The sequence below is a fragment of the Vicugna pacos genome, chromosome 5 (genome assembly GCF_048564905.1).
Source record: "Vicugna pacos chromosome 5, VicPac4, whole genome shotgun sequence".
Classification (NCBI taxonomy): domain Eukaryota; kingdom Metazoa; phylum Chordata; class Mammalia; order Artiodactyla; family Camelidae; genus Vicugna; species Vicugna pacos.
Genome location: NC_132991.1, coordinates 79637146 through 79664956, shown reverse-complemented (window position 1 = coordinate 79664956; position 27811 = coordinate 79637146). Strand labels below are relative to the sequence as shown.

General features: G+C 49.4%; 2 protein-coding genes across 7 annotated transcripts in view; one reads left to right on the top strand and one right to left on the bottom strand.

The window, feature by feature from the left end:
• The window catches only part of USP37 (ubiquitin specific peptidase 37), a 77110-nt gene extending 72476 nt beyond the window's left edge, over window positions 1-4634 (top strand). For all 6 annotated transcript variants that reach the window (XM_006207260.4, XM_031678009.2, XM_031678008.2 and 3 more), the window contains one exon: window positions 62-4634. In XM_006207260.4, the coding sequence (XP_006207322.1) occupies window positions 62-149 (88 nt within the window). In that variant the 3' untranslated portion in view covers window positions 150-4634. The remainder of the gene's footprint in view (window positions 1-61) is intronic.
• VIL1 (villin 1) lies at window positions 4598-27551 on the bottom strand. The gene is made up of 20 exons (XM_006207262.4): window positions 27505-27551; window positions 23139-23224; window positions 22733-22807; window positions 21676-21872; window positions 20227-20335; window positions 19962-20072; window positions 18348-18550; window positions 18153-18231; window positions 17857-17955; window positions 17041-17194; window positions 16361-16461; window positions 16135-16272; window positions 15420-15578; window positions 14269-14448; window positions 13560-13705; window positions 12709-12853; window positions 12063-12251; window positions 10590-10658; window positions 9353-9493; window positions 4598-5640 (listed from the first exon to the last, which is right to left on the bottom strand). Exons 2-20 carry the CDS (start codon window positions 23211-23213, stop codon window positions 5527-5529), a joined length of 2484 nt encoding a protein of 827 aa, XP_006207324.1. The 5' UTR covers window positions 23214-23224; window positions 27505-27551; the 3' UTR covers window positions 4598-5526.
• Window positions 27552-27811: the final 260 nt, after the last annotated feature.

Here is a 27811-nt window from a genome sequence, read left to right as displayed (position 1 = left end):
TTTTGTCTTTGGTCACTGAATTTCATGGGTTTTTTTGTTTGTTTGTTTGCTTTATTTGAAGGGAGATCTTTGATGAGCTGCTGGAAACGGAAAAGAACTCTCAGGCACTTAGCATGGAAGTGGGGAAGACCACTCGTCAGGCTTCATGAGGAACAGACTCCTGGGTTGGCAGTGTGCACTGCGATTCTCTCTTACTGCCACCCACCTCTCTTTCCTCTGCCCGAGGAGAATTTGGAACTCTACTTGATGCGGGAGCAACAAACAGCTCAGGGCCAAACCAAAAGATGAAAATTGCAATTATGCGGAACGCTCCATATTAACTGTTTTATGGAAACCTTGGTCTCACATCTGTAGCTGATTATCTTTTTTTTCTCCTTTGAGAGTGGCACTTCCTTTTGTCTTAGGAATACATGTTGTAAATATATATATATATGTACATACACACACACACACACACACACATACATGGAATGAATGGAGCCTTAAAGAGTTAGGATAGGCCACCAGAGTATGCCTACTCAAAATTAACAGCACAGCAACTTGAAGAAGAAATGAAGTTGTCAAAGAGTCCATTCACCTGAGAAATGTGTGAAAATACACATATCATTTGGCATTTAGCTTTTATGTTCCTTGAGTAGTTTCACTCAAGTCTGTAATCTTTCATGTGTGTTTCTTATCAGTAAAGTTCACTGGAAAGCCAGCTCTCCATGTTACACTAATGACAGTTTGTCCTCCTCGCAAAGGAGGGGGCATTCTGCCACTTGACTTGAGGAGCTTTTTTTAAAAATATTGTTTCATGGATTTGTGATGCTTTTGCTGTTTACATGCAGTCCCAAGAAATGGATTGTTGGTGCTTTGGAATGTGTTATGGTCCCACATTTGGTATTCATTGTACACTTTGTATTTTCTTTAAAGAAATTCCTTGACACAGTATGTTCACTGTATATCTACATTATTATGGTGGTGAAGATAGAATCTTTTATTTTTCTTCTGTGTCATTCTTCCATGGAGCAAGCATTACCCTAACAGATTGCAGCCAAAACTTTAAGAGGTAGGAAAGTGATACTGTCCCAACTGGGAGTCCCCAACAAGGATACTTAGGGAGCATAAAGAATGTTACCATCTCTTTCTCCCAGACGCAGGTCAGGAGGAGTATTCTTGTGTTAAAGCTAAAGCTCTGGACCACTAAACAGAAAGCCTTGCTACAAGGGTGAAATTAAGTACATGAGCTGTAGGATAAAGCTTGGACATTTAACCATTTGCTGTCTGGCTTTTCCCTTAAAACAGAGTGAGAATTAAAATGTGATTGGTTTAGGTAATCCCAAGAACTAACAAAGGTGCATAATTTATTTATCTTACTTTTTAGGTGCTTTGAGTTGAGGTTAAATGGGGGTGCAACATTAAGTGCTACATTAGACAGTCAGCTGACATAACCAGCCTGGTTAGACAGCTTGTGAAACCATATAAAGAATGAGTTTGAGAGTAGAATTCTGTTTGTAAAATAATTTTGTGAGCCCAGAAATCATTAGGATCACACAGTGTTAAGTATAGCAAAATGAAACCTTTCCTTTTTTTTTTAAATCTATCATCACAGAAGATTCAACATCTTTTCTGGAAGATTGCCTTAAGAGAGCTCCAGCCCTACTCCTAAAGCTTGGTTATGTTCTGACATAGTAACCTATTCTAAAATATTGAGTCTTGGAATAGTAAATGGCCAGCACTTTTGCATAACTACTGATAAAAGCTTTGCCTTCTACCATTTACCTATGTGTTACTGTAGTGAACGTTCCAAAATGGTACTGGTAGGATTTGCAGGAGTAATATAGAGCAGAGGAAGATGCTTGTTTAAAAAACCAGCTTTTAAAATTTTGTTTCTTTACATTGGGAGCCTTTTTTTGTTGTTGAAAATAACTGGTTTTCTCGTGCGTGAAGTGCTAATTGAATTCTTTAACTATTTATTACTTTCCTGTATCTGTATTTGAGAGCTTTGAGAGGCACTGTTAAAAATTTGGGGGGATGATTTGAAGAGAGAGTGAATTCATTTGGGGCATTTAAAAAAAAAATAATGCCATAAGCCTAGGTTGCCCATGAAATACCCTTGTTTGACTTGCTTTTTGTAGCTTGCATGTGTGTATGGTTTAGAAGTGCACTTGATTCGAACCTAATTTGATTTGATCTTCATGTCTTGGGCAGGACTTACTAGTTGAAAAGAGTAGGTGAGTTACCTCACTGCTTGTATACTTGCAGGTTTGGAACTTGAATTTTCCTTGATATCTGTCCATTGTTTTGGCCTGGTCAGCCTTCATTTCTCCCTTCACTCTTTTAGCTATTACCCTTTTCACTACAAAGATACTTTCACATTTTGGTTCAGTGAAAAGTTAAGACTGCAGATAGAGAGTTCCACTGGACTATATTGATGGGGTTGTTTTTTTGAGCTGACTGTATTTTAAAGTATCAGTAGATACTTTTTGTGCAGTATGATCAGTTTGCTCAGAATCAGGGGATGGGGTATTTTGCATGTTGGGGCCAGGAAGGGACACATTAAATAATGGCAGAGTGCTTCAGTTCCAGGCAGCCTGCTCATAACTAATATTCCTATTGAAAATACCAAATGTGCTTGCATTATTTTAAATGACTTTGAGTTGGAACTTGACAGTAATTCTGCACACAACTGATCTTAAGTGGAATTTTTTTGGAAGAGAAAACTACAAACTAAAATTCAAACTTCTTGATTCTTATCACCTAATATTATTACAGAGGATTGGAAAGTTGCATATGGCCAGATGCTGTTACCACTTTAGAAGCCCTGACTATAATTTAGGCCTATGAGAAGATAGACTGTTTTGTAGGGAATATACTTACGTGTGTGTGTGCACACTCAGAAGTTTTGTCTCAGCAGGATAGAATAAGAAGCAAATCCATGAATTGTTGTTCTATTTATATTTTGATTCCAAAAGCTATTTGTTTACTTGCCATGGTCTGTTAATCTCAGGCCTAACTTAATGGCTCAATAACAAATGTAAATGTGTTTACATTTTATGAAGTATGCAGCGATACTTAAAGATCAGTTCATTAACTCTGGGAGGCAAATATTAGACTAGACATTTCATTATTTCTCTCCTTGATTAAGTGTAAAATTTTTCTAAAAGAGCTTTAAGAATTAAAACCCTCGCAAGTGAATTCATGAATTTACTTACTCTTCCATACTGCAGTTACCATTATGTAACTATATAAATATAGCTCTACACATGTACAGCTACATATATAGTTGTATAATGAAAATTATTTGGAAACAGATTCTTGGCAGTGTGTTATATAGTTGGCCATTATGAGTGTAGAGAGAGCATGGGGGTGGGGTTGGAAACATGGAAGAAAGGTAGTTTGTAAACTCATTTGTGGTCTATTGAAAAGAGATTATATTAAAACAAATTAAAATATTACCCTTCTCACTCTTTCTTCTCTGTCTTCTGAATTGACTGTGGTGGATACTCAAGTCATTCAAACTTTTTTGCCCTGTTTGATTTAATTGACCCCCTAAAGTGGTCTTTTGTTTTAAATCAGGGAAACAGAGCTAGATCTCCCAAGTACATGTGGATCTTGTGTCTATACAGAGGATTTTAGAAAAACCAACAACCCAGTACTAGATGGAAGTCTCTTAAAATTGTCCCCCCGAAAACAAATGTCTATTTCCTCCTCCCCATCTTGCTTTACACCTAGTAATGCTCTTTAAGTGTGTATGAAAACTAAACAGATTTCTGCCCTCTACCATCTTTCTAATGCATTACTTCAGAATTCAGACTTTGTCTCTATCGATGTTAACATCTGAAAGAATATATATTTATTTTATTGGAAAACTCTAGTTTGCTAGGCCCTGAGAGTTTCATGACAGGTTTCTTTTGCTGTGTCTCATCACAACCACTGACTCCTTGATGGCATGCTTTGATTACTAGATTTCAAGCAGTCTCTTTTGTTGTATCATATTTATGCACAATTAGTAAATTTTCCTTTCCACGTGTGCTATGTGTCTGAGGTTTTGAACTTTATAATAAACGGTGTGCCAGTATGAATACGGGCAGTTGGTTTTAGTAATTTGGACTTGAAGTGCAGAGGTTTGAAGTACAGGCATGTCCACTGGCATCAGATGGATCAGGGTCTGAATCGGGACTCAAGTTCGCTAGGTCCAATGCCAAAATTAGACAAGCAATCAACTGAACTGGGCTGTTTCAAGAACAGAGGGGTGAAAGAATGAGACACAGTGGTTGTACACACCTCTCATCCTAAGGTTTCCCTCCCTCTCTTTTCCTTCTATCCCCAACATCTCTGGCCTCTTGTCAGTGTTGTTTATTTATGCTACAGAGAGGAGAACAGAAGTAAGCTTCCTACACTTTGCCTAATTGAGCCACTACCAGGTTTGCTGGCAGCTTTGGCCACATTTGTGCGATGATTTTCTTTCCTTGTGTTCAGAGTGACTTTTGATTCTGATTCTTCATGTTGTTTTGTATGGAGCGGCACTTTATCTGTGTTTTAGCAGAACTGTTCCTCTGTACCCTTTACGGTTTTTCCTTGTTTTTGTTTCCTTTTTAAATTATGCATAGAGTTTTTTGTGTGTGAAATTAAAGCCTTTATTAACCTGGTGTCGGTTTGACTTATTTCTGAAAAGGACCTTTTCTTGCAGAAACTTAACCAGTTGTTGAAGTTGTGAAAATTACCTTCTGTTGGCCTTCTGACTTGAACTTCAAGCAGCACTGTTACACCTTAAAGGAAATGGGGTGGGAAACCAAGTATGGCTCTAGTCAGTGCCAACCTCCAGTGGTTTTTATCTGAGGAGCCTGTGAAGCTTTGCAGATGCTCTAGATAACAGTTTGTAAACCTAGCGTTGGCCTCATTAAAAGTACCAGAGAGGGTGAAATAATGTTTGCGTTTCAATACTTGCTATTAGGCCTCAAGCCTAGACCCAGTTGTGTATGTTGCTCTCTCTGGGTCCTGGTTAGTGAGTATTGTGAAACCTCTATTAGGGCCATCGCCTGGGCCATTCAGCTCTTTCAAAGGATTCCCTTTTAACTTATCACCTGAGGAAGTCAGTAAGGAAAGTGTATGTGAAAAGAAAAAGCCATTACTCTGGGAAAGATGTAAACCTGCAAAATGCTTCAGCCCACCCACCGTAATTAAAGATGAGTCACGATAAAAGCCCATGGAAGGCTCTTAAAAACTAACATTCTGTGGAGTATTTGGCTGCTTTTAAGGGAAAGCTCTAGAACAAGATGGTTAAAAAGTAATGTGACATGCTAGGATAGAAACAATGCAACCACCGTCTTGAAAGCTGAAACTGGGACCACAAGCTCCTTTTGGAGGCATCCTCTTTCGGAAGGAACAGGCAGTTTACTGAATAAAAGTGTGATTGCCACAGACTGCTGCACACAGGTACAACTGTAAAATTTCACTTCAATTAGTACAGGACCGATACCAGTAAATAAAATGAAGCTCTGCAAGCAGGATAGGGTACTGCTTTCCAGCTACTTTTGCGTCTTAAAACAGTCCTTTTTCTTTCTTGAGGTTTTGTTGCTTCCATCGAGGCAGGGCAGAGAAGGCAGCAGGAGTCATCCCCAAGGCCTTGGTGAAATCCTCAACGGACAGGTGCGCCTAGAAGAGGGCAGGGGCCAGCAGGCAAAGGTCACATTCTTGCCAGAGTTTGCTTTGATGAGTCATATAGGTGTGGTACAGAAATCAAATGAAGAGCAAAAACAGGCAATGTTGTGAGAGCCAGGAAAGGGATGGGAAGGGGGCGGGAGTAGCATTTTGAAGTCCAAGAGATTTGATCCCTGAATTTGGAACATAATGAAAAGGACAGTGACAACATGAGGTAGACAGAGCTGCTTTTCTTTTGAACAGGGTCAGTTTCACACTAGCCCTGAAATAAGAATGAGGACAACTGACTTGTCTTGATTAAGGAGTTGCTTCCATTTCCAGGTCTTAATTTTCTTCTCTATAAGCTTGGGAGAAATTGCTTTTATAGGGATGAAAATAATTTTACATATAAAAGGGCCTTGGAAACGATATCTTGTTCATCTATCTTATCAGACAGTGAATAGACAGCTAGGAGATGCCTAGAATAAGCAGGTGAACACTAGAAGGAGGCTGCCCAAGTCTGAATGTATAAGACTAAGTTGTTATAGGAGACACACAGCTCTTTGAGCAAGAGCCTGTCACCCTCTCCTCCAGAGGTGCTTGCCCTCCTGGGCCCTATCCTGCTTTGGATCAAGTTAGTACCCTGACCACCAAGAAAGCAGGGCCTGCCCCAGCCCTAAAGGACAGAGCAAGCAGTCTAACTTACACACGCTGCTGTAACACTAACAAAGACACTGAGACAGGTTTGAACAGTCCCATTTTCAGGTGATGAAGCTAAAGCTCAAGAAAGTGAGGTCATCTGATCCCAACACATGTTCCACTGCACCATAGTGACCCTCTTCCCTGAGTGATTTCAGGAATCCTGTAAAGGCCTTTTTGTCGTCTTTCCCTCCCAGACCTACAAAGTATATATGCTACTGTGCTCACCGGTGACCATTATATGGTATAGTTTTACCATAATAGATATCTTTGTCCGTCTTGGTTTCTGGGTTTGTTCCTGGTTAAAAGGTAACATGTTAAACGTCATCAGGCTTTTATATTCCACTGTGAATGTATCAGCCATTATTTTGTAGGAGCAGGTTTTGCTGAGAGATGGTGGCAGGTGGCAGCAGAGGTGCAAGTGAGGTGAGGGGCAAGGTTCTAAGAGGAGAAGCTGGGAAAGCCACAGAACAGATTCAGAGCCACATTTTGCCTAGCCATCTTGAGTGGAAAACAAAATATTTGGATAAATGACTTGCACTGGCTTCTCCCATCCTATGAATGATCTAGAAGATTACACAGCACAGTTCTAACTTTTCCCTCTTGGCTTGGAAATCATGACTGGGAGTTACCTTTCTAGGCCTTGGGTCTCTTCAGCCATAAGACTGAAATGACCTCTGCTCCCAGCTCTACCATGATATGATAGTGAAACTGTTCAAAGCAAGCCAGGTATCCTCAAGGCACACTCAGGTAAGAACCCCAAATTAAAGTTGTCATCAAACAGCATCTCCCAGCCTCCATCTCTGCTCCCCCAGGCACCAGGAGGGGGCGGGATCTCGGTGAGAGCAGCTGGTTTCTTTTCAATCTTGGGCTGCTCTGCTATGTAAGGATGCTCTGGGGAAATTTTTTTTTTTTGACTCCTGCAGAGAACCCTGAACCGAACAGCTTCTTGGTAAACATCTGTAGATGGATTTCAAGCTCAGGTGGGTCTGATGCCCCAGTTCTCAAACCTGTCATCATTTGCCTCCCGCCTCTGGCATTCTTTGCTCAAGGCTCCTAGGAGCCCTCCTCACTCTCCCAGGCAGGGCAGTGGAGCGCCTTGTTTTGGAAAAAGGTCTCTCGCCGCTGTGGCTACTGTGTCCTCAGTCTGCAGGTGTCTCAGGTGTCCTCTCTGGCCCAGCCAGGCTGGCTCTGCAGTTTGGTTAAAACTTCTGGACTATGATCCCTGGGCTAGATAGCAAGGACTGCCCATCCCAGTGGACTTGTATCTTTCCACTGGTCCTGCTCTTGAACCCTGCAGTCCTGCCAGCTGATTACTGGCCTCACCCATGCCCACATCTGCCTCTCTGTGGTTTACTCATTGGTACTCAAACACTTAGATTATCTTGCTACTGCCTGCAGCCAGACCCACTGCTCCACTGTTCACTGTCATTGGCTACCCTTCTGAGTTTACAGTAGCCAAAGAGATCCGAAGTCCTCTTCCACTCTCTGCACTCAACATGGAATATCCAGCTCTTCTGCAAGGATGCAAAATACTCCCATGATAAAAAAAAAATCAGTGAAAACTGATTTTTAAAAAAGAATCTAAGAATTTTTAGACTGCTTCTATCATGGTGAGGTTGTCTTGATTCTGTTCATTCATTCAAAATCAGCGATCTGTTTAGCCTCCTTTCAATCACCTGGTTCAATAATATTGGCTGCCCCTCCCCTTTAGAAATACTTTTTTCTGGACTATGTGGTATGATAGTAACAGTGGGACTCAGAAGACCTGGTTCTCACTAGTTACATCACATTGGGCAAGTCACTTCCCTTCGCTGGATCTGAGTTTTTAGGTGTAGAACAGGCAATGATAATAACAGCTTACACTAACAGAGCACTTTCTATGCACCAGGGGCTGCGCAGATAATATTTGTAATATTAATAATATATTGGGATCATCCCAATATTACAATGAGGACACAGATGGGCCGATCTGGGAGAGAATGCATGAAAGTGGTCTCCAGGGGGAAGGGAAGAATGTAAATGTTCTGAAAACAATACGTATATGCATATATCGGGCCCAAACCCCCAAAAGACATAGGTTCCTGGAGAAATTAGGCATCTTTCGGTAGATTCCTTAATTCATTTGTAAGACTTCTTTATAGTTTATTATACACAGTAAATTTTCTCTCAATACCCTCTCAAGCTAGATTTGCAATCTATTTGGGATCTTCATGAAGTGGGAATGAATATGAAAAATGTGTTTTCAACAAGCCCTTCTTGTCAAACTCTCTCCCCTAAGTGGTCCACACAGACAGCAGCTGTGGCAACCAATATTCCCTGTGCCGATCAGTCTCCTCCCTGTGCTCCTCTGAATTGCCTGCCCACCAAACATGTATTTCAACCTGGATGTCTCCTGAGTGCCTCAAACAACACGGCTGCCACTAAACTCATGATTGTCCCCCTCTAAGCTCAGTCTGAGCAGGATTTTTTATGTCAGAAAATTACACAATTTTCCCCTCTCACGCCCTTTATCTAGTCATTACCAAGTGTCACTGATTTTACCTCCTGAATATTTCTCTAAACCGTCTCCTTCCCTCCACCTCCCCTGCCACCACCTAGTCTAGAATCCCATCTACCTCTCAGCCTGACCTGTGGCTGCTGCTTTTGCCACCTTCCAGTCCATTCTTCACTGAGCAGCTAGAGTGATCTTTTAAGAGTATAAACCTGACTTCTACTTCCCTGCTTCACCCACAATGGCCCCCCTCCTCTTTTAGAATAGACAGCACCATCCCTAGCCTGGTGTAGAAGGCTCTGCGCAGCCCAGCCCCTTCTCCACAACCAGCTGCCCCTTCCCAGGTCCACACACCCCAACCACTCTGGCCACCTTACTGTTTCACCCACGCTGTGCTTTTTCCCTACTTACTTCTGAGCTTTGTGTATTCTGTTCCCCTCTCCAAGAACAACCCACTCTGCCTGAATAATTCCTGTTCACCTTTCAGAGGAAATCTCTAAGTCAAGGTCATCCTCCTTCTGGAGTCTGACCTACCTCCTTCCTGCTGGGATCCACACCCTCAGGAAGCTCCTCCGCAGGCTTGTTCACCAGCTGCTCCAGGGGAAAGATGGGTAGAGGCCCAGAACTGAGGTTGCTGTTAGCATTGAAAACATCCAGTTTAGGGTTTGTGATCTCCTAGGAAAGAGAAGGAAAACACTGTTACTTTAGCTGATCTGTGGCTGTCTCCCAGGCTGCCTTTTTCTCTGAAGTCAACATTGACCCTAGGGGACCTCCTTCAAGAAAATTTTCATGATCCCTACCTTCCACCTGTCCACATACACACACTCCTCATAAGAACCAGGCACGCTAGGCTGGACCTATGAGCTAAAGTTTCGTGATCCGTATCCAAACAAAGCTGGTTGGTGTAAGATGACTATTTTGTTCTATGACTTAAGAACTTCTCCATGGCTACCCCAGAGATTTGAGGTCTACCTTGGACATTTCTGACTCTCTTTGTCTTATCTGCTGTGAAACTGTCATCTGTAAACTCCCTTAGCCTTGACCTATCTATGCTTTCCTGCCTGCATCATCAGTGACCAAGGAGGGTTTATTGAGCACCACCAGGTTCCCAGCCTGTGGATGGGGCCGAGGAGCATACGTGTTATTCTGCTAATAACCCCGCTGTGCTTGGAAAATTGCTCTCATGTTCTGGACACACTTCTGCAGAGTTTACTTGGTCTTGTTTCCCCTGTAAGCCTGTGAACGTCTTTGATTTCATTTTTCCACATCCTAAGACTGCAGGCTGAATATAGTTTTAAGAACTAACTGAAAGCTCAAAGAAGGTTATTCTACCTGGAGAAGGGATCTCCAGGGTGATGATAGTAGAGGAATCATTATTTCTCCAAGTGAGGTCCATGGACTAACTGCATCAAAGTACCTGAGCCCTTTGTTAAAAACATACATATTACTGGGTCTCAATTCAATTCTATAAACCAGAATTTTGGAGAGTGGGACCTTGGAATCTGCATTTTAATAAGCCCTCCACCCAGTCCCAGCTCCCCATCACCCAGATTCTGATGCATGATAATGGGAACCATTTCACTAGGGAGTGGATGAGACAAAACAGCTAGAGGCCTTGAAGTTAAACAGCAAGAACTTGTACGAGAAGTGGGAGGAAATGGTGGAAAGGAAAGCAGAGACCCTGGCATCTTCTCTAGAGATTTCTCAGCTCCCAGGGGTCTGCCCATCATCAGTGGCCACCGCAGAGCCCAGCCACCTGCCCTGTACTCACAGCAGCGATCTGGCTCCAGTCCCCAGAGTTTTCGAGCTCTGCCTTCAGGTCCTCGTAGGATTTGGTGTTCTGCATATAAAGTTCAAGTAATGAATTAGATCTGGGTCTCAGCAGAAGAGACAAAGATCATTTTCCTTCAGGCATTGAAACAAGGCTGGCCTAGGGCTCCGAGGTGAGAAAGGGAAGAGGGAACTCAGGGGGAGGCTGGAGGATGCTCCTGCTAAAGGAGGTTGGATGGTGAGAATGAGCATGAGGAGCTGACGGGTAACAGGCTGGGGCAGGAGACTATTTGCCTGGCTCAGCCCAACACAGGGATGGAGAGCAGTATGAACTTTTCCCACCCCCAGGGTACAAGCAGCCACATGCAACCTTGGGAACCCTGCCCACACTGTGTAGGCTCTGAGGGACCCAGGGGTCCTGAAGAACTGGGGGGCTCCTCTCAGACCCTGGAGGGAACCCTGCTGCAGAGGAGTGGAGGAAATAGAGGGGACACTGGCTCCATGGGGAGCCCCATTTCCACATCCCCAAAGCCTGGCAGCAAGCATGGCACATCGTGAGTTCCAGTTCTGCCAAATGAATGAAAAACTGAATGAATGAATGAATGAGTGAGTGAGTGAATGAGTCTGAGAGAGAAGCCAGCACAGACATGAGGTGGGGGAAGGCCTGCCAGAGTTATTGACTTGGGACCCTGACCTGGACTGGAGAAGCTTTGGCATCTAGATGTGCAGCATTGAGATTTGTTTGAATCCGTCATCAAGACGAACCTCAGCTCATCAAACACTGGATGCTTTTTTTAATGCATTTGAGGAAATCAATCTAAGCTCTCTGGTTCCCTAATCTCATCTGTTGTGCCAGTTTAGTGTACCCAAAGCCACCAGGCAAACATGCATCCTACCTTAGCCTTCCTCCTGCAGAAAACCTCCACAGGTTCCATTTTGAGGACCTGCCTTCTGCTTCTATCCGAGGCCAGTTTAGGAAAATCCTGTCGAACTCTGATTCATTGTCCCTCAGGTAAGGATCACACATAGGACCCATTTTTGCCTAGAATTTAGTGCCAGAAGACATCTGTCCCGTCCTTAAAGAACTGACGTGTTTCCTTTCATCTGGTGTGAGGACCTACCAATGTCATCCTATGAGGTTTCTGCGATGATGATGGAAATGTTCCTTTTCTGTGCTTTCCAATATGGTCGCCACTAGCCACACATGGCTGGTAAGAAATTGAATCTTTAATATTGTTTAACCCAGGACCTCGTGCATGTTAAGCATGCACTCTACCACTGAGCTATTACTCTCCCCACAGCCTTACTATCTATTCTAAATCCCCTCAAATGCTTTTACAGATATATCACAGGTCATCTGTCACAACAAACAGGAAAGCCTAGGAGTCCCCCCTGCCTCTGGGTGTGCCATGAAAGAGCTGCCTAGAGAAGGATGTGTCAGGCTGGCAGGACCAGGTGGGCTTGGGCCACTCACACTCCACTTGAAGGGATCCCAAGCCAGGAACCAGCCCGTGAAGATGGGGGGCTCATGTCCTTGCTTCACCACAATGATGGGGGTCTCAGGGTCCCGGCCGCTGGGGTGAGTCTTGAGGTACTCCTGCACCGTGGTGGCTGCGTTTTTCTTCTCCTTCTCATTGGCATACTTCCCCACCCAGAAAAAGACCTGTGGAGCATCCCAGAGCTTGGTCAGTTCTTCCTGTCCTCCCTCGGCTCACCCAGACTCACTGGCCAGCAGTGGACCCTGACCTTGGGCAAGTCTCATCTGGCCTTGACTTTGCATCTGCGAATTGAGGAGGTTGGACAAATGCCCTCTACTTAGATATTCTGCAGATGTGTGACTCCCAGCCTCTCCAGAGCCAAAGACCCTCAAAAACACTCCCCTGTCACATGAAATAAAGTGGACTTTGGGAGAAGAATACATCCTGCCCTGCAGCCCCTCCGGGCATATTCCCCTCTACCTGCCTTCTTCTTTCTTAGGCTCCTGGTTCATAACACCACTCCCAGAGAGAACATGTACAGCAGCCAAGACATTGTCAAACGTTACCTATCCCTGAAGCCACTATTTCTTGGCCCTGAGGATTGAGGTGGTGGGAAGGGAGGTCCTCACGCCTCAATCCTACCTGGTCCCAGACGTCTAACAGGAACACATCATCCTCTTCCAAGTCATCCTGATTGAAGTCAGGGATTTCTGTGGCCAGGAAGCGCCCGGTCTGGTTGGAACATTCAAAGAGCCGGGGAGAGATGACCAGGGTTTCCTCCTGCAGTCTGCAAGGTAGAAAGAAAATCGTGTTGGCAGGAAGAAGGTTGGGGAAAAGAAGAATCAAAAACACAGAACTCGGAGGGACTCTGATGTGGAAAGCCTGCCTCCTAGGAAAATGCTCTTTCTTCTGACTATACAAAAGGTAACCCCCTTCTCCCAAGAGTCCAGGAGTGCCCCCAAGGGAGAAATTCCCACATACATTCCACTGGCTCTTCTATTGTCCTGTTATGAAGTTCTTTCTGGTATCTTCCCTCTATCCCTCCTGCTGCTACTGTAGTACATGCCCTTTTGCTTCTGAACTGGGGAAAAGTGGATCACGGACCTTCTTTAGAAAAAGAGGGTTTACAGCTTGTGCTCCTCAGCATCAGGGTCCTGTGGCAGTGTGGCAGGACAGGGGCGGATAGGACTCTGGCATCTTCTTCCCAGAGGGCAGACCTATAGCCCCTTTCCTTGAGCTGCCTCCTCTGGCTGTGAACTACCTTTGCAGGGAAATGCCCCCTCCAGGCCCCAGGTAAGCCTCACAGACACAGCCCCTGTGCCCAAGAGGCTCCCAGGGCATGAGTTGCCCTTACTCTTCTTACAGCCCTCAGGGCCTGGCACACATGATCCTCAATCCACATCTGCTGCAGGCTCTGGCCAATGGGGGTTGAGGTGCTGGGAGGTTCTCCAGCCTCAGAAGGTGAGCTGGAGGTAGAGGGAGCTAGTAGTTACCTCTTGGTGCTGGCATAGGGGGCCTTCCCACCCAGGGCCATCCAGAAGTTGGCCGGCTCCTGCCCTTCCACCACCACTTGCTTCTCGGTCCGGGAGACGGTGTCAGCAACCATCTTGGCCATCTCCCGTTCGTCCCCACTACAGCCCTGGGAAAAGAGGGGGCAGCTGTGCTGGGGGAGAACATCTTGAGTGCCACGCCTCCCCCACCCTTCCACCACATTCACTGGCCCAGAGCTCCAGGGTCTGGGAGGCTCTCCTGGAACAGGGTGCCCCACACACCGCCCACGTGGGGATAGTTCTCCCAACCTCTCCTCTGTCCTTGGATGAGGACACTCCAAAGAATGGCAGAGGAGACAGGAGAGTCTGCATTCTCCCCACCTGGCAGGAGAAGGCGTCTAAGAGACTGAGAGTCCTCATGTCAGAGATAAATGGGGAGGTAGTGAGAGTCACAGGGAGAGTGGGAGAGAGCCCAAGACACAAGGACAGACCAACACTGGACAGGCAGGGGTGGCCAGAGACAAACAGAATGAGAGAGACCTACTCAAGACACAGAGCAGAAAATCTAAGGATGGCCAGACCCAGAGCCGTGGAGGAGAGAGGCGGGCCGCCGGGAGAGAGGCGGGGAAACCAGCGAGTGGGACCTATTTTGAGGCTTGGGGACCCCCAAGACCCATGTGGGGAAGAGGAGGCTGTTGGACCCTGCACACACCTTCCCACACCACAGGTAGCAGCAGGACTGGGTCTTGAGGATGAAGATGTCATTGGAGTTGAGGGAGGCGGCCCGGGCTGGGACCTCAAAGGCCTTGGTGTTGTTGGCACTGGTTCCCCGGACTTGGAACAGCCGTGTGGTTGGTATGGGCTCCAGATTGTTAGCCCGGGAGGTGCCCCCCTGCAGGGAGAGAGAAGTGGGAGTAAATGAGTAAAGATGATGGGGGATTGGAGGGGCAAGGGATGTTGGGGCAGGTCTGCTGCCCCTGCTGGTCCTCTGATACATCATCACCAGACTAATCCTGCCAAAACATTGCTTTGGTTGCAGCACTCCCCTGCTCAAAAACTTCAGTGGCTCCCTACGTTCAGTGTGCTCCCTGTGATGAAGGTGAAAACTGCCTTTCCAGACTTGCTTTCACCTCTCTCCAAACCCTCCACTGAATTTGGCCAGGCTTCTTTCTCACTGTTTCCCAAGGGACGCTTCCTCTGTGCCTTCGTCCCTGCTGTGGCCCCTGCATCACTGGCCCTCATTTCACCTCTGCTGAGCTCTTCAACTCTGACCCCAATACCAAGACACCCTCCAAACCCCCTTCCCCTCTATGCCTGTTTGCAGATTACTGTAGTCATGCTCCCCTTGGAAGGCAACTTGAATTTCTGGCATTTAACCACATGGTGCCTGGGGCTGTCGGCTCACTGTTCTCCCGACAAGATGGTAAACAGCATTAGCATGGCATTCTTCTTGCCCTTGGTGCTTTGCAGAGAGCAGTGTACTCAGAAAGTGCTCAATAAATAGATTATTGCTTAAAGGAATGCAGGCTCTGGCTATTTCATTATGTCAGAAGGCACCAGTGCAGTTTGGACAGGTCCATCAGGCAAATCTAAACCAAAATAACTTCTTTTTTCATGTAGAGGATCTAAGGAGTTGGGGTGTAGAGAGAAGCGGTGCTCGCACATGCTAAGAGTTTATTAAACATATTTTTAAAAACACTGAATAGTTGTTTCTATTACCAGTTCCACATCAGTGATGGAGCCTCAGACAGTCCTCTTCTATGAAGAATGAGCTTTCCCCACTCCCCATCCTCTTCCCCATCTCCTGGACGCCCACCCCACCTCAGTTGCTGGTATTGCCAGACCTCAGTCCAGCAGCCACACCTGGTAGACCACCATGCGTCCCTTGAAGATGGACATGAGGTGAGGTGGCTCCTTGCCCATCGGGACCCGGATCTGGACCGGTTCATTGTTGTACTTCTCATCCAGGATGACTGCTTGATAGGCCGAGGCTGCAATTTCATCCTGGCTGGCCTGGCTGCCCTGGGGATGAGCAGGACAGAAGGGATGGGATGGGGCCAGCCTTGATTCTGACTGCCTTCCTTACCAAACCCCACCCCGGACACAGTCAAAATTCCCAGCTGACTCAGACCTCACTTCTGATCCCAGCCCCACACCTAATCTTTTCACAGCCCCAGCCCACTCCTGACCCACCTGCAGCACCAGCCTTGACCCTAATCCTCCTCTCCCCATTACTGCACCTTCTCGAGGAAACACCACGGCTACCACACCACTCACCCCCAGCACCCAAGCACCTCCCTGCTCCCTTATATCTGGGCACAGAAACCCAGTCAGAGCAGATGAAGAGAATGTGCAGGAGGCCACGAAAGTTGGAAGGGAGACTTGGAGAACCAAAACAGAAGGGTTGGGAGTGGGTACTCAGTGTCAGTGGGACCTCATAGCCAAAACAGTCCCAGGATGGAAAGGGGGTGAGCTCCCCATCACTGGAGGTATTCAATTCAAGGGCAACAGCCACTTGGCAGGGGTATAGTGGAGTGGAAGCTGGCTGCACTCTGGACAGGATCAGGTGGGGCCTGACCTGCCAGATGTAGAGCAGGTAGTGCTGCTTCTCGCCGATGAGGTAGGTGTAGAGCAGCAAGTAGCAGTCTCCGCCATAGAAGTGGCCTAGCCACTTAGACTCCACAGGCACCAACTCTAGGTCCTCGATGCGCCACACCTGGGGTGGGTAGCCGGCTAGTGTGAGGTCCAGGAAGGCTCAGATAACCCCTCCCCACCCAGCCTGGGGCTCCCTCTCCTCACCATACCTGCACCTCCCCACTCCCGTCGTCCACCATCTTCTGCTGGGCAGCCACCTGAGGCTGCATGTGCATGGATGTGGCATCGAACTTCACCTGCTCCACCTTGGCTGGAGTTAGGGGGAATCGTGATATCAAATGTCACCAGCTGAGTTCCCCCAGGTTCTCACAACAGCCCTGAGTAAGAGCTACTCTTCTTAGACCCATTTTACAGAGGAGGAAGCCGAGGCTAGAGAGATTCAGTAGCTTGCCCAAGGTCACACAGCTAGAGGGCGGCAGAGTCATAACATAGAACTGTATCTCCCTGCCCCTAAGACTAGTGCTTCGCCAGGGCCTCCCAGAGGAGACAGGGGAGGGACAATCCTTTTCTCTTCCCCCAGGTTCCTGGCTAGGAGCTCACCCTCAGCAAATACTGTCTGGTGAGAGACTGAAGCTGTTTGGTTTCCAGGGAGACCCCACATCATTCCAAATGAAAGGCAGGTCGGTCTCAGCTCCCTTTTTGTGACAACTCTTGAGTTTATCCATGTCCCCTCGTGTCCCCACCCCACCTGGAGAGCCCAGAGCCAGGGTAAAAGTGCACATGGAAGAGGCATGTCCAGGGAGGATGGCAGAAAGCAGGAGGGCAGGTCAGTGCTCTCCTGGCCCCACTCCCGGCTCCCGGCCCTGCCCTGCCTCGGGCCAGCCCTCACCCACGGAGCCCACGGTGTGCGTTTTGCCCAGGCCTGAGGTTCGGTTCGGCACTGTCCACTTCTGGAAGAGCTGCTGAAAAACGGCTGACTCAGCTCCATCATTTTGCACCTCCACCTGTGTGCTCGGTGGGTACTGCTTTGCTTTGATAAAGTTCTGGGAAGAGGAGAGGGTGGCTGAGGCTGTGTCCTTTCCCCAGGTGCCCCCTCTCCAATGCAAGCCAAAGCCTGGCTCCAACCCCAACCAGACCCAGCCACAAACCTACCCCCTTCCTAAGCCCAAACCTGAACCCAACTTCAGTCCCAATGCTAACCCCAAACCCAACCCTGCTCTGACCTCCACCCCCAAGGCCAAACTGGACTCCAAACCTGACACCACCTCAAATCTACCTCTGACATCAACCCTGAATCTAACCCCCACCCCAAGGCCAAATCTGACCCAAACTTGACCCTAGCCCCCATCTCTAACCTTGAACCAACCCCCAATCCAATGCCAACCCCAAACCAGTTAGGGTTACTGACTCCACCTCCTACAATGACCCCAAACTCAAACTTGGCCTCGGCCCCATGCTAACCCAATCCCCTCTCATAAAAAAGCCAGCCTCCATTTTCTCCCTCCCTTTTCTGTGCCAAGCTCAAGGTGGGAGCCCACGTCCTGAGGAAGCCCCCAGGTTGCCCAGTAGTTGGCTCCCCAGCGTGCAGAAAACCTTCAAGATGGCTAGAGTAGACCCTCAGATCTTCCCGAGCTGGTTGGAGCCCTGAGCCTTCCCTAGCCTCTGCCTGGTCTGACCCCGCTGCCCTCTCCTCCTCCAGGCCTACCAGTGCCTGGCTCATGGCTTCCTTCTTCTCCTGGGCATTGGCATTCTTTCCCCTCCACACGTAGATTTTCAGGCCCCCCTGGTCCAGGATGTAACAGTCCTAGAGGTGGGAGAGAATGATGCAGAGTGACAGCCTGAGGGTGCTGGTCGTGCTGAGCTGGGGGAGCTGCACAAAAAGTTGCCTTCCCTCCCGCACCTGCCACAAGCCCCTGGCACTAGTCCTACTTGGGGGAGAGTGATCAGAGTGCAGGGGTGGTGTGGTGGGAGTTGGCACTGGGGAGCCTCAGACCCTCTCACCTCATGACTCAGCAGGTCTTGTGTGAGTGGCCGCGTGGCAACTTCTCTAACCACCACCTTCCCCTCTGAGTCAGACACGCTGTGGGACAAAGGCGCGGCATAGATGACATGGTCCCCGCCCCTCACTGGGGCATCCTCCCCCAGGAAGTCCTCCATCCCCAGAGCCAGGAGAAGGGCAGCCGGCTGCACACTCACTGGTACAACTTGAGGGCAGCCTTGAGCGCTGGCTCCACCACGGTGTCTGGCACGGCGGCCTTCAGCTCCCTCCGCTGGCCCAGCACGTAGTTCATGATCTCCATCAGCTGTGGCGATGCCTTCTCATTCTCCCCATCCACCACGCCCACGTAGGTGCGCCCGCCCCGCTCCTGGTCGCGGATCTCCTTGGCCAGGGTCATGCCCTGCAGGGAGGCCCATGGCCCATGAAGGCTGAAGTGGGGGCGGGCGACAGGGACACCAGGAGAGCCCAGTCCCTCACAGCAGCCCCAAGGGGCAAGGGCCTGCCCTGCGTTTCCTTTTTGTTTTTTTATTTTTCGGAGGGGAGGAAGTAATTAGGTTTATTTATTTAATAATTTCTTTAATGGAGATACTGGGGATTGAACCCAGGACCTCCTGCATGATATGCGCTCTACCACTGGAGCTGTACTCTCCCCACCTGCGCATCCCTTTCGAGCGGGGACCAGGCTTCCAAGGTGCCTGTGAGGAAACCTGATGAAAGCCCACAGGAAGAGCAGGTTTCCTCATGGGCGGGGGTGGGGGGGTCTAGGGGGTACTTACTGGGCCTTGGCTTTTGACATTGTTTGAAATTTGTGATTTTACTTGGCAGCTTTGGATAAGAGGTGAGCCCTGAAGATCACAGTCCTAAGTCTCTGCCCTAAAGCTGTGCGCGTGCACACACACACACACACACACACACCCAGAGTATATTGTCTCGTGTCCTCATACACATAGATCCTGGCTCACTGTTTATTACTGGCCTTTTCACCCCAGGCTCCTTCTCTCTCCACTCCCTCCCAGGCCATCTCATCCAGTCCCAAGGCTTCTGCAGACAGCTCAGGCCCATGTTTCTGTCTCCAGCCCAGCTCTCTGCTCTCATCTTATTCACCCAACTTCCACGATAACCCCATTTTAAGATGTCCAAAACCCAACTCTTGATTTTCCCCTTCCTGACCTTTCTGTCTCAGGAAATGGGATTTCATCCATTCCCGCGGCCACTCAAGCACCACATTTGATTTCTGCCTCGCCCCTCTCCAAGCTCCCTGAAGTCCCCATCTCGTGCTCCAGCTGAGCTGGAAGGTCCCCTGCCAGCCACTTCTCTCCTGCCTTGGGGCGCTCTCCTCCCCACCCCACCTCCTCCCAGAACCTTCTTAGAACCCTCAGAACCCTCAGTGCCAAACTCCCCACCCCTCACTCCTCCATTATTCCCTTCATGTCTTTCCCCCACACTGGACGGCCAGCTGGAGGCCAGAACCAGGGCAGAGCTCTGCCCGTTTCATCCACCACTAGATCGCCAGCGCTTGGCACTGCATCTGCCGCACAGCAGGGACTCACTACACCTTAGTGGATTAGCCGCTGTACACACACAAGCCAGCTCTGCCATGCATACCTCTCTCTATACACATGGAGACTCAGAGCCACCTTCAAACACATCGCCCACACAGTCAGGAGAGAGACGCCTGGGGACATAGAGACTGGTTGGGGCGAGGCAGAAGTCTGGCAAGTTTCACTGGTGGGGAGGCCGGGTGCTGAGTGCAGGAGCAGATGGGGGCAGGTTGGGACTCGGGGGTAGGGGTGGTGGTTGGGCAGATTTACCTTGAGTCTCTCCATGCGGTTACTCTCTGGCCCATTCCACTGGATGATAAGCTTTCCAAGGTCCAGGAGGAAAACATCGCCACGGTTGAAACTCTTCCAGGACATCTCCACCTGAGATGCCATGGAGGTGGCTCAGACCCCATCCTTCACCCATCATCCCTTCCCCACCCCTTTCCTGCCCCTCACCCCTCCTCAGTCTCTACCCACCACCCAGGCTGGGAAGAGGGACAGGAAGCCGTGCCCCAGGGCCCTGGCTAATGCCCACCTCTCCGGCCACCACGTTCCTTTTGCCCTTGACGTGTAGCAGCCGCTGGATGTCATAGGAGTTGGTCTCCACTTGCTTCAAGCCGGAAGCCACACCCCCTTTCTGGATCCTATGAAGAGAGGTGAGCTGACTCAAGGAAGTGGACTGAGAGGTGTGACAGGCCTCCATCTTCCCAGCTCCTGGTTACCTGGCTGCCATGGAGGCCATCTGAAGGCAAGGGCTGGAACTTGGAACGTGCATGAGGCACTTTGGGCACAGACTCCAAGGAGGCACTCACTCTCGGGGCCACGCAAGTGCAAGGTCAGTCTATTGCCTCTATTTGCATGACCCTGCAGTGAGTGCCTCCTTGGAGTTTGCACCCTACATACCTCACTCACCTCACCCTAGTCTCTGCCCTGCTGAGAGGCTGGCAAAGACGGGTGCATGAACAGGACAGGACTCTGAGGACAGGGGACTGAAGCAAAGGAAAGAGGGGAGATGCTGTGGACTGAATTGTGACCCTTCCAAACTTATACGTTGAAGCCCTACCCTTCAGTGTGATAATATTTGGAGTTGGGGCTTTTGGAAGGTAATAGATTTAGATAAGGCATAGATGGGGTCATGAGGGTGGGACCCTCATAATGGGATTAGCACCCTTAGAAGAAGTAACACCAGAGAGGTTGCTCATTCTTCACCATATAAGGACACAGTGAGACGGTGGCTGTCTGCAAGCCAGGCAGAAAGCCCTCACCAGCAACCAAATCAGCTGACACATTGGTCTTGGACTTCCCAACCTCCAGAACTGTGGGAAAATTAATTTCTGTTGTTTAAGCTAACCAGTCTATTTTTTGGTTTTTATATTTTTTGTATTTTGTTATGGCAGCCCAGGCAGACTAAGCCAGGTGCGGTGTCAGCTCAAACCCAAAGAAGTGGTTGCTGCTGTGAGTGTAGAAACAAGGAGAGCAAGACAAAAGGGAGGGTGAGGACTGTGGCTAACTGGAGAGCTCCTAGCCTATCCTATAGGTCAGTGGCTACTTAGCTCCTGACCATGTGTTTCCACAGGAAAAGCATGGAGGCCAGAACTTCAGACTTTTCAAGAAAAGCTGGAAATCTGAGCTTTTCACGTGAAAGGCCTCTATAGAGAAAGAAGGAGCAGTCGTATGCCCATTGGTCAGAGGAGAGACTTGATATGATGCCTCCTTTGGCGCTGAGCTCTCCCGGACATTCAAATAGGTGTTGACTTACAAAAATTCATAGTACACAGAGTTACAGAATTGCAGAATGGCCTCTGGGGCAGCCAAAGACACGCTTAGAGGGATGAAGACCAAGGGCTGGGCAGCAGCAGAAATGGGGTGGGGAAGGGGAAACGTGAACAAAAATTACCCTCATGGCTCCCCCTACAGCCTCAGGCTCCCTCCCCAGCCCTGGGTCCTCCTCCCACCCCACTGCCTGCAGCATGCCCCTCCGTACATAATGCCCTTCTTGAAGTAGCCTCTGAATGTCTCGCTCTCATTGCCCTGGACCTCGCGGTGCTGGACGGCCCGGCCCTTCAGAAAGTCGTCCATCTGCGTGGTGTAGATGGCAGCTGCCCCTTGCTCATCCTGGGACGAGGCCTGCCCGATCCAGTAGTGAATGTCATAGGACAGGTTGCTGGCCGTCTTGTGGATCTAGGGAGAGGGCATGGCTGGTGTACCCGAGGCCCTGGGCTCCCACAGCCTCTCCCCACCTCCCTGCTTTGCATGGTCTCCCACGCATGCAGGGCCTGGGCCACAGGGGAGCTTGGAACAGGGAAAGCTCACAGGACCGGTGGTCAGGAGCCCTGAGTCATGGCCCCAGCTCTGGCACAGACTCTCTGAGACATGGGGCAAGTGGCTCTCCCCCCAGGGGCCTTGCTCATCTTATCTTGGAAATAATTTGGTTGGATGTTGGCAGCGTTTCCCAAAATGATGTGCATAGAACATCAGAGGTCTGGGAGGTGATTAGTGGGTATACAACCAAATATATCTATGAAATGACTAGGGAAGTATTGCAGTTACTTTCTGTTTGTGACACAGAACACTGCTTTCCACTTGTGATAATGATATCAAGTTATGTTTTTAATAAATTGATTTAATTTTTATTAATATTAATATAAATAAAAATTAATATAAGGAAGAAATACAAATATATTAATTACACAAGATGTGGAAGAAACCAAGAAGGTAACATGAAGTTGATTACGGATTTTGGGAACATGGACTCAAGGTAGGGTGACATCCCACCAGCTCAGAAGATCCCCCAAGACTGTAAATCTGCAGATAGTTGCCCCAGCTGGGAGCTCAGTGGCCCAAGGGCAGAGAGAGCCTCTTACATCTCTGACCCTGTGGAGCTACCACTGGGCTGGGCACCCGGGCACACCCAGTGAATGCTGTCTTGGGGTGAAGCTAGGCCAGCAGTCCCCATTGCCCCCAGCCTCAAGTGTCCTCCCTGATGCTACCATGAGCTTTGTTCTGTGCTCAGTTCCCTCCCTAGCTCATCCCCTACTCACAGCCAGGACTACGTAGCAGTCACCATCGAAGAAGCTGCCGAAGGTGCTAGAAGGAACAGGCACCATCTGCATGGACTGGGGAGAAAAGGGAGGTCAGAGGGGTCAACCACCCAGGACCCCCAGCCTCCTTGCCTCCCTTTAACCAAAGGGAGAGTTGGGAGAAGTGAAGAGCCAGGAAGAGCAGGGCATGAGGAAACCAACAGGGAAAATGGATGTGATGGGGGAAGAGGAAGAGGAGCAGGAAGACTTGGCCGATGCCTGGGGTGGGGGGGACTTGGAGACAGGCACTAGGGGCTCACAGGCCAGCAGGGCAGGATGGAAGACAGTCGAGTAATCCCAGGGCTCTTCCTTCCCTTGGTCCATCCCAGGCCAACAGAGCCAGCCTCGTGCCCAGGCAGGTCCTTACCTCAATCCTCCATATCTGCACTCCGGGCGTGTTGGTGTTGAGGGAGCCTTTGACCTGGGCGCTCAGTTTGGTCATGGTGGATGAGCCTAGGGGAGAAGCGGTGTGGTAGCAAGAAGAGGAGCTGGATGCACCCTGGGTTTCAGGAGCTGCTTTTCCAGCCCAGCCCTGGAGAGCTCCCAACAGTGCCAGGAGGCCAGGGCTCAGGGACAGTGGGGAGGCTTCCCAACCTGAGCCCTGACTGACCAGGGGCCCAGCCTCCATCTTCCCATCCAAGCTCTGATTGTGTCAACGTCTTGTTCAAAAACCTACCCTGACTCTCTACCACCAACTGAATAAAGCCACCACCTCTTAACCTGGCATTCTGGCACTAGGCCCTTCTTGATCTAGCCCCAAACAATTTTTCTTCCTGAAAGTTTTTGATCAAAGCCATGCTTGATGAAAAAATATATATCACACAGAGTTTTAAAAAAAAAAGGGAAGCAAAGAATAAATAAGGATGAAAATGCATGCACCCAGAAGAATTGAAAAAAAGCAGGTGTTCAAACAAAAACTTGTACATGAAGCTCATAGCAGCTCTATTCACAATAGGCAAAAGGTGGAAACAACCCAGATGTCCATCAACAGATGAATGGATCAATGAAAGGATCCACACAATGGAATAGTATTTAGCCATAAAAAGGAATGAAGCATGAGACATGCTACAACGTGGCTGAACCTGAAATACATTATGCTGAGTGCAAGAAGCCAGACACAAAGGACCACACTGTATGACTGCATTTATATGAAATATCCAGAACAGGAAAATCCATAGAGATAGCAAGCAATTAATGGTTATCGGCAGCTGGGGGAGGTTGGGAGGGGAGAGGAGGAAATATGGAGTGACTCCTAGTGGGTACGGAGTTTCCATCTGGGGAGGTGAAAAAATTCTGTAACTAGATAGTTCTGCTCCCTTGCATGACATTGTAAATGTATTCAATGCCACTGAATCGTACCCTTTAAAGTGGTTAAGATGGTAAATCTTATGTGTATTTTGCCACAGTTTTAAAAAGTATATGCAGTAGTTGCCTGTTTCTTGCTACCCCCAAACACCCCTCAACCACTGTTCTGGTGGCCCACAAGTTGTGGACCCCACCAGGCAGGGCGGTATTGTTTATTCGGTACTGAATCCCCAGCATCTAACACTGTTAGCACTTTGCTAAGCTGGTGCGTGAGTGGATGGATGGATGAATGGATGGGTGGATGGATGGACGGATGGGTGGGTAGTTGGGTGGTTGGGTGGGTGTGTGGGTGAAAGTGATTGAGTGGATGGATGGATAGATGAGTGAATGAATGAATGAGTGAATCGTTTCATAGTGAACCACCCTCCACCCACTGAGCTGGAAGAAACCTCCTCTCCCCAGGTTTCTTTTATGGTATCTTTTATGGCTATTTCTGTTTGACTTGTAGCTGTGTTCTCCACTCCAACTGCTCATCAGAATCACCTAGGGAGCTTTCAAACAATACCGATGCTCTGATGCTCAGCTGCTGGAGCCATTTCTCCAGGGATTCTGGTTTAATTAGGTCAGGATGGGGCCCGGGCTTGAATACTTTATATTTTGCCTTTTGGGAGGCAGGGCATAGGTGCCTTTAAAACTCTCCAGCAGCTCTGATGAGCTAGAGAAGAGAGCCATTTGTCCCCAGTTATTCTGGTCCCTGGTTTCCTGCCCCATTTACCAGGCTGGAGGCCATGCCATTCCCCACCAAGCCTACCACCCAGCCCAGCAGAGAGGCCCCCTCCACAAATGCTCCTTGAACCCATGAATAATGAATGATAGGTCATGCAGTCCCCACCTCTGTGCACTGACAGCTGGACTCTATCTAATCTCTCTTTGCACCTTGACTCTGAGTCACCTCTTGGAACAATGACATGGCCTTTAACTACTGGTAAACTCCCTCTCCCTGGCATTCTGGAATTTAGGGGCAAGCTCTCCCTGCCCAGCCTCTCATTAGCGACCTCTCCAGCAGATCAGAGCCACCTGCCAATCGCAGCGCCGTGCTTGTAGGAGTCCTTTGTGCCTGGGTCCTGTCTGATGCCCCTATAGGCCAAGGCCTGTTCCATGAGATATTTCTCAACCCACAGAGACCCCAGGGCTCCCAAAACTCCCAGTTTAATAGAACTGATTTGGGTACAAAGGAGGAAAATATTTTCTGTTTTATTTCAATCACTACCTTTGTCTACAGCCTCTTTTCACCAAGACAGACTGACCCTCACTGGTGGTACAAACATAGGCCCCATTTCTTCATCTATGAGGTGAGCAGGTGACTAGGTGGTCTCTAAAGTCCCACCTGGGATAAGATCTGAGTCTGGGAGGGAGCAACAAGAGAAACAGAGGGTAGATAAGATGAGGCCCTTCTTGTCCAACCAAGCATTGAAGATTCAGGGGAGCAGGGGCTTGGAAAAGCTGGTGCTCCCCCTACCTAAAGACAAGTCAGGATTTGGGACCTCCAGCAGCATGAACAGGGAAGGTGGTGGGCAAGGAGACCCTGGGGAGGGCAGTCCTGAGAGGTAGAGTCATATTCCAAGGGTGTCCCCATGGATACCCACCAACAGCTCCTACCCCATCGATGTTGGTCAGAGTGGAAGCCTCTGCTCTGGCCCCTGGTGGGTCTTCCCCTGAACTGCTGGGAGGAATTTGGGTCCCATACTGCCCCCACTGCTGACAGTACAGCCCTGGGCTTGGATATGTGGTGTCTTCTCTCTCAACCTGAATTAACCGGCTCCCCCCTCACTCCTGGTCCCTATTCTTCTCTGTTCCATCTTGAGAAAGGGCACCATCACCCCTAGACCCCAAAGTCAGCCATCTGTGCAACACCCTGGACCCCTCCTCTCGGGCCCTTCTGTCCACCTGAATGCCTCTCCAGTCTGTCCCCACCACACCCCCACCTCTCTCTGCTTCTAGTACCACCAAACTGCTCACTGGCCCTAGCCCACACAGACATGCTGCTTCTCACCCTCCTCCTTTGTCCTTTCATTTTCCTTTCCAATGCCCTCCCCACCTTTCTCCTTTGGACTAACACTCACATGGTCTTCTTGACTCAATTTAGGTCTCATTTCTTCCGGGAGACCATCTCAGAATACTCAAGCTACTCTAAGGACCCCTCCTCAGGGGGCCCAAGGCATACTGGACAGATGGCCCTGTTGGCCTCCTGCCCACATGGTGATTAAAGGATTTGTTTGTAGGTCTGAGGACTCTGAGGTCAAGGACCTAGGCATTTTTGTCTGTGTAGCCCCCAACCCCTAGCACACAAGACATGCTTAATAAATATTCTTGAAGCTGGAAGACTGAACCACAGAATAAAAGGGATGAACCTTCTTGGGGGCCCTTGAGGAAGTTAGGGCTCACACTGCCTCCAGGTCCCATCTTTCTTTTCTTAACCACTGCCTTGTTGTCCTCAGAGTTCAGGCTCCAGAGATCCCTGGGTGCTGTCACTGCTCTCAGTCCCCAGTCATGCCGTTCTGAGCGGGCCCAGGATGTGGCAGTCCCCGAAACAAAGGGAACACCTTCTTGTTCCCCAGGTCCATGAGAGCAGGGGTCGTGGACACGCCCCAGCCCCTTAGCCTGCAGACTCTGCCTCTCCCCGACCTGAGAAGGCCTGAACAGGCTTCCTGGGAAGTGGGTGGTCGTATGTCCTAAGACCCAGGTCTGGACTTGGCTTCCCCCTCCCCTAGCCACACCCACATTGCCCCTGAATGAGGCCACAGTGCCTGGTGAGGCTGAGGGGAACAGTCCTGGTGGAGGGGGGCACTGGTGCACACTAGGGTGGCTGAGCATGGACCAGCCCCTGGCCCCCGCCTCTGCCTTTGTCCATCCAACTCCTGATGGCTGCTGCTCACACCCTAGGATCCAGGAGCTGAGAGCCCTGAGATCCCAGGAGTGTCAGGGGAACGGAGACACGGAGAAAGGAGCCAGTTCAGATGAAGAAGAAATGGGCAAAGAGACGGTAGGGGCTGAGGGAAGAAGGAGAGTGAGGTCAGGGTGACTAACTAGTCCCAGTTTGCCACGACTGGTGGGTTTTAAATATAGAAGTTCCAAGTCTGCAGGGTTTCCTCAGTCCAGGGCAGTCAGGGTGGGGTCTGGCGGTGGGTGGGGGTCTGAAAGGGCAGTCGTCTGGGGGGTTGGGTGGAGCCTGCACTGCCCTTCCCTTGGAGGCCCAAGAACCCACACAGGGCTCCCGCCCTTTCCAGACTCTCCAGAGTGCCAAGCTTCTCCCTTACCCCGCTCCAAGGAGCTGCAGGAGGCTCCGGGCTGCCAGCAAGAAGCAGGGGACCTGTCCTGTCCTCTCCCACCACCTATGGTTCCCATGTGTCACCGCGGTGTTGCCTTACCTGTCTGGGGGAGGCAGCTGCCACCTGGGAGATCTCAGGGAGTTGTGGCAAGCTGGCGGGAGGAGAGCGACCTTTGTCCCCACCCCCCCTCCTAGGAACTGCCTTCACCATATAAGGGAAGATAGGGCCCCAGAGAGAGAGAGAGAGAATAGGTGAGGGGGTGGGGAGGCAGGTGCCCGCCAGGTCCCTGGGAGCCAGGAGCCCAGCGACAGTCTGACAGCCAGACCCCATGTGCCCCACCCTTGGCTCCCTGGCAAATGCCCAGGGATGGGATGTATTTCTGCCCAGGACCCAGGCCTTCGCAGCA

What these genes read in the sequence shown, in the direction of transcription:
- VIL1 (XM_006207262.4), bottom strand. Translation starts at nt 23,213, where the DNA reads ATGACCAAACTGAGCGCCCAGGTCAAAGGCTCCCTCAACACCAACACG. An exon ending in GCTGCCCTCAAGTTGTACCA is followed by an intron (nt 18,232 to 18,347) that starts GTGAGTGTGCAG and finishes TTTGTCCCACAG; the next exon opens with CGTGTCTGACTCAGAGGGGA. An exon ending in ACCTGCTCTACATCTGGCAG is followed by an intron (nt 15,579 to 16,134) that starts GTCAGGCCCCAC and finishes GCTCATCCCCAG; the next exon opens with GGCAGCCAGGCCAGCCAGGA.